Raw genomic sequence first — 6,598 nt, 5'->3', positions numbered from 1 at the left:
CACACAGATACAAATACAGAGACAGAGAGACACACAAAGACCAAAAGAATGCCAAGAAATTGCTTCAAGTGATCCGATAATAAGAATCTAAGCTTATAAATCTAAGGAAAAGGCAAAATGAATGTGGACGAGCTGGGGTAGAAGAAAAGGTAGAAGCCATGGACAACGTCGGCGGCAACATGAGTTCCATGTTGCATGCTGCATGCAGCAAGCAGCAAGCAGCACTAGCAACCACCACCACACTGACAAAACCCCTCGCACACATGCCCCAAAAAACAGAAGCGCTATGCATTAGCCACTGTATATACGCTATATATACATACCTATATAGGGAACTTTGATTCGATTGTAAATACCGCAGCTATATATGCAACACCCACATCGCCCCACCCACACACACACACACACACATCAACTGTAGCCAAAGGAAACCAGAAACAAAACGATTTTCAGCTAGCTTACAGTAGAGATCCTAGAACTAATCCGTACACCCTAATCCCTCATCCCCAATCCCCAATCCCTAATCCGTAGGCCCCATGCGAACGGAAGAAAATCCGGATTTCCCCCCGCCAAAGAGAACAACCAAACCAACACACACACTCGCCCCAAAAAAACCAAACAGCTAAGCAAGGCATAATTTAATTTTTTTTGTCTAATTATAAGTAAACTAATGCAAGAACGATATCATCAAGGAGAAAACGAAAAACCGAATAAAAAAATGTTAGCAGCAACTGGAGATATTGCAACGAATTTAAAATGTTGCCAAACTAAACTAAACTAATGCAGAATGGGAAACCTAAAATCATATATATAAATATAAATGCAAACAACTTTATGACAACTATGAATTACATATAAATATATAGTATATATATAAAGAATTTTAAAAAAATTATATACTATACATAACATTTTTTTTTGTTTTTTTTTTATTGTATAATTTAGCACATTTCATAGTTTTAACTAGACTTGTACATATAAAAAGGAAGAAATATAAAGGTATCGAGTAAATATATATATATATACACATATATATATATAGCATGCGTGTGAGTGATTTTGAATGAGTAGCCATAAAGAAAAACCAACAAAAAAAAAAAAACACGAAAAAACCAAACTCAAGCGCGAAATTCAATAATAATTTTAAACGAAAGCTAAATAAAATAAAATAACAAATAGTTTTGTATCGAATGGGAATGGAACACTAAATCGAGAAAACCCCAACATTTTGCCGACAAATTAGTGCATAAACAATGTAAACCAATTAAAAAACGTAAAATTTTTTTCATTAAACCAAAACAAAATGCGCATAATAATGTTTATAAAAAATTATAATACATACCATTGATAACGGAACATGCCCAAGCTCATAACTACATTTAAATTTAATTTTAGTAGTTTCTAGACACAAGAAATACTGTAGCATGAAAATCAATTGATTGCAGCGCTCGAGTGCTGGCGGAGATATATAAGTAAATAATAAAAATGCAGCGAAAAGCAACAAAAAATTATAAGAAAAACAATTCTGAGTTCTAAATGGGTTGATAGTTGAAGCGGACTTATATCGCTTTTTTTGGGAAACAGCACTCTCCATCGAAATAATTGTCCTCTTTGCTCGGTAAGGAAAATCGATTATTCCGATGTCAGCCGTTTGAACTGAAAGTCAGCCTATCGAACTTTTGATTTGCAAAAAGTAGTCCCTCGTCCACCGATTACAGCTGCAAAGTAATCAAAGTGCGTGTATTCAATAAATTTATTGGGTTAAATCCGTTTGGGCATTTGTACTGCTCCAAATGTCCACAAACTAGTCTTTATGCCTATCTGATCGCGCTCCAAAGAACATTAGAATATCTTAGCATAGCGAGAGGATTGGTGGGTGATCTAGATCTAGATCTAGGTCTAGACCACCTTGTAGCGACCCTTGTTAAAGACGTGATGAGCGGAGCTGAGCTTAAGCAGCTCCTCCTTGATGAGCCGCGTGATCTCACGCTTGGCCTTTTGCACGGCCAGTTCGCTGCAGCTCTCGATGGCCAGGTAGAGTTTGCGCTCGCCATCCGGCGGATTCTTGCCCTGCGGCACATATGTGCCACGTACGGTGAGACCTGCCTCCGAGTACTCGGAGATCTGAGCAAGTGCCTCCTTGGACGTGACCTTCCAGCGCGCCTGCTGCGGGAAATCGTTGATCTCCAGTTCCTCCTCGTATTTGGTAAACGGGTTGGTTGTACCACCCACCAGCGGGCTTAGTCCTTCCTCATCCTCCTTGGGCTGATAGTTCAGTTTGTTGTTTAACTTGGCGGCCATCTGCTCGGCCACCGTGCGAGCGGTCAGCAGGGTCGCGCCGGCTCCCGTGGCATGCGGTCCCTTGATCATGGGCTCCACAGTGACCACGCTGCCCTTGGTGTCCAGATTCTTGCTGCTGTTGATCTTGGAGGCCAGTCGTTTGGCCAGTTCCAGTTTGTCGGAGCTTAGAGCACCGCCCATGGCCACACTTGGAGCTCCACCGGCTGCGGGCGACGAGGCCGCAGCAACGGCAATATTGGCAGCAGCCGCAGCTGCCGCCGCTTGAGCCGCCGCCGAGGCCAGTGCCGGATTAGCTCCAGAAACTGCCGCAGCTGCGGCTGCCGCTGCAGCAGCTGCCGCCGCCGCAGCTGTGGCCGCGGCCGAAGTATCCTTAACCGTGCGCTTTGCCGCAAAGATTTGCTCAATCTGCTGGTCAATATCCTGCTCGATGTCCTCCTCATCATCGGAATCGGCCAGTCCCAAGGCCGCCTTCTGCAACTTCTTGCTCTCCTTGGCGGCATTGAACTCCTGCTCGTCGAACTTGAAGCCCTTGCCGCTAAAACCGCCGCCCGTGTGCACCGTCTTGCCCTCGGCCTCCTGGAGCGCCTTGTACTCCGTCCACAGTGTCTGCAGCTCGGCGGGAATCAGTGTGCCTGATAGGTCCATGGCGCGGATAATGTCGCCGGCATAGCGCGATTGTTCCGGTGTGATAAACGTGTAGGCGCTGCCCTTTTTGCCCGCTCGACCGGTGCGACCACATCTGTGGAAATGGTAGAAACAATATATTAGGGGTAGATCCCGCGTAGATATGCAGCAGAGCGCTCACCTGTGAACATAGTCCTCGTAGTGGTTGGGCACATCGTAGTTGACCACCAGTATGAGATCCTTAACATCCAAACCGCGTGCCGCCACCGAGGTGGCAATCAGTAGGCGCACCTTGCCCGACTTGAAGTCGATGATGGTGGAGTCGCGATCGAACTGATCGATGCCGCCGTGCAGGCTCATGCACGGATACGATGCCTTCATGAGGTCGCGCAGCAGGATGTCTGCGTTCTCCTGCTTGTCGACAAACACAATAATGCTGCCCGCCTCCTGGTAGATGCCCAGCAGCTCCAACAGCTTAAAGAACTTCGCATCGTCGTTGAGAATGACTACGTTCTGTTCGACATCTTTGCACACCACCGACCGACCGCCGACGATCACCTCGATGGGTTTCTTAAGTATGCGTCTGGCCAACGCCTCCATTTGCCGTGGAAACGTTGCGCTAAACATGACCGTCTGGCGATCCGGTCGCACGTTATCGATAATGCGCATCACCTGCGGCTCGAAGCCCATGTCGAACATGCGATCTGCCTCGTCCAAGACGACATAGGTGACGCGACGCAGGTTCGTCACACGTCCAGAATTCGCCGCCAGCATGTCGATCATGCGACCCGGCGTGCATACAATTATCTCGGCGCCACGCTTCAGCTCGGCAATTTGCTCGGAGATCCCCGTGCCGCCGTAAACACAAACTGGCCGCAGGCCGAGCGACTTGCTAAACTTGCGGATGTCCTTGCCGATCTGCATGCAGAGTTCGCGAGTGGGCGCCATTATGATAGCGATAGCACCGTCGCCATCCTCCATGCTCGGCTGGTCCAGAATATGCCTAAACATTGGTAAAATGAATGCCAACGTCTTGCCACTGCCAGTTTTAGCAATACCTATCAGATCCCGTCCGGACATGATGGCCGGTATGGCCTGGCACTGGATGGGCGTGGGCTTCTCGAAGCCCAGCCGTCGCAGCACTTCCATCTCTTTCTTGCTGACGCCGCACTGTGCCCAAGTCTGGAGAAGATTGCAGAAAGAGGATTATTTTTAAAGGTAGTTTTGGTTTTGGCAAACAGAAATTACCAAAAAATTGAATACAGCACAACATTTACATTTTTCAAAACACGCACATAATCTGTATCTAGTTGGAACTCACCTTGATGGGCTTTGGACAGCCCTTGCCCTTCACCTGGATGCCCTCAAGGTCGGAGCGGTACTTCTCCACATCGCCGGCCGTCATGCGAGTCAGTTCCGGAACCTCGACATAGAAGTTCTTGCGGAAGGGCGCATACGTAACCGAGGAATGATCAACCTTGGCCAGCTCCTTGCGGTGCTTCATCGCCAGATTAACGGCCGTGTCACGTATGTCCTCCAGTTCGTCCTCGCTGGAGTACTCCAAGCTGTCCATGTTTTGTTCTATCACCTCGCCCTTCTTCAACGTCGTCGTCTTCTTTTTGGCCACTCCCGTGAGAATGACGACACCCTGCGATTTGGCGGGTGGATTGACGAAATTGTTCACACGCCGCATCTCGTTGTTGACCTCCTGCATGTAGGCATCCAGTGGATCAATTTCGTCTTCTGGCTCGGCTTCGGGTTGCGGCTTGTCATACACTTCCGGATCCGCTTTAGCATCCACATGCGGCTGTTCAGGCTCCTTCTTGGTCTTCTCCCCTGCTGCGACGATGGGCTCCTCAACGATCTCCATTTTGACCGCTACTGGTTCGGGCTTCTTTTTGATCTCCTTTTTGGTGTCCACCGGCGGTGGCTCCTTCTTGATATCCGCCTCGGCTTTGGTGGCCAGGCCAATGCCCAATTTGCCAAATGATTTGCTAAAAGTGGGGCGCTTAACGGGCGAGAACTTCGACTCGACCACGTCATCGTCGAAGCGCTTGCGTATGCTGTGGAATTTTGAGGGCGGCGAGTCGGGTTCGGCGTCCTTTTTCCCACTGTCCAGCGGCGGAGCGGGATTGCTGTCGTCCTCCTCGGACTCGTCCTCCAGACTCCATTTCTTTGCTGAATTGACCACTGATGGCGCCACAACAGCCGCCTTGGTGTCCCGCTTGCGTTCCGCGCGCCAACGTTCGATTCGTTCGCGCCGCTTAATCATCTCTTGCTCCAGACGACGCTGCTGCTCCTCCTTGTCGATCTCCTCCACCTCCTCTTCGGAGCAGCTGGTCGAGAGCAATGGTATGATGAGCGGAGCTGCTGCGGCCGCTCGCCTGCTATCCGATTCCTTTTCTCGCTGGCGATCTCGGTCCCGATCCTTTTCCTTCTCGCGCTCTTTTTCCTTTTCGCGCTCCTTTTCCTTCTCGCGCTCCCGTTCCTTTTCACGCTGCCGATCGCGATCCCGATCACGGTCACGATCCTTGTCCAGGCGCCTGTAATGGGGCGAACTAAGAAAAGTTTGTCTTTAGAGGATGGATGTCCAGTTAGCCTTCTTTCAATCCACATACTCGAAAGTAACTAAGGATAAGGATATTTAAATATTTGGGAACCATTTTAACTTTTAAGCAAATAAAAGCAGACTCACGAAATTGGTTCTGAACGGTTGAAAACGTGACGTTTTCACACATAATCCAATCAATTATAAATGTTTTAATATTAACCTTCGACCTTTTGAAGTATTTTAACCTATTCAATCACAGACATACACTAAAAGCCACATTTTTGTAAAGAGAATCGCATGCTTACTTGTCCTTCTCGTAATCCTTTGACCTGGAACACTTCCTCCGCTTATCGTCGTGTCTTCCACGATCGCTGACCATGTCCTTGCCGCGCTTCCGGTCTTCGCGCACGTTCCGGGAGCCGCCACCGCCTCCCCCGTTCCTGGACTTGCCCATGTCATAGTCGCGACTGCGACTGTCGTGCCGGTTGTCCCGCTCACGATCCCTGTCGCGCTCTCTCTCACGGTCGCGCTCCCTCTCTCTTTCCCGGTCGCGTTCCCTGTCTCGATCACGCCTTTTGCGTGAAAATAAAGCAATTAGTTCATCTGTTTTCAAACAATTTGGGGGGCAAAACTTACCCGGAACTTTTCGACATGGCGCTGCCTTAGGATTTCTGTTCGCCGGTTTGGCGCTGCAACGCCTCCAAATGACGGACGGTACTGGCAATGCGCGATTCCCACTGCCCTTAGTTACCCAAACACAGCGCGCAGCACAATGCAATTGTTTTTATACAGATATTATCGAATTTTCATTCGCAACATATCACAAAATACTACTTATTAAACGTCAGATATCGCACAAGTGCCAATCAAAGTTATCGATTACAGCTTTAACAGCTCTGTTACGGCGCACTCCGTCACTGCTAGTGACGGCCAGTTTGCAAGCTAGAGGTGGAGGTTGGCGAAAAACATCGATGTTTTAAATATAACCAATTTTTGTTCTTTGATCTTTTTTATTTAAAGATTACTTTCTTTTTTAATATTGCTTAAATAAAAATTTAGTATTTGACGTCCACCTTTTCATCCTCCGCTGGTCCAGTAAACAAATATACTATTTTATGAAAT

At 48.0% G+C, this 6,598-nt stretch overlaps 1 protein-coding gene across 1 annotated transcript; it reads right to left on the bottom strand.

Moving 5' to 3' along the window:
* Window positions 1-1,735: 1,735 nt before the first annotated feature.
* On the bottom strand, window positions 1,736-6,367 carry LOC117147221 (probable ATP-dependent RNA helicase DDX46). The gene is made up of 5 exons (XM_033314034.1): window positions 6,113-6,367; window positions 5,782-6,048; window positions 4,247-5,483; window positions 3,107-4,107; window positions 1,736-3,040 (listed from the first exon to the last, which is right to left on the bottom strand). The coding sequence occupies exons 1-5, from the start codon at window positions 6,127-6,129 to the stop codon at window positions 1,900-1,902; spliced, it is 3,663 nt and encodes a 1,220-aa protein (XP_033169925.1). The 5' UTR covers window positions 6,130-6,367; the 3' UTR covers window positions 1,736-1,899.
* Window positions 6,368-6,598: the final 231 nt, after the last annotated feature.

This window comes from Drosophila mauritiana, chromosome X, assembly GCF_004382145.1.
Source record: "Drosophila mauritiana strain mau12 chromosome X, ASM438214v1, whole genome shotgun sequence".
NCBI lineage: Eukaryota > Metazoa > Arthropoda > Insecta > Diptera > Drosophilidae > Drosophila > Drosophila mauritiana.
The sequence above is the reverse complement of the archived record's forward strand: the minus strand, read 5'-3'. Positions and strand labels throughout refer to the sequence as shown.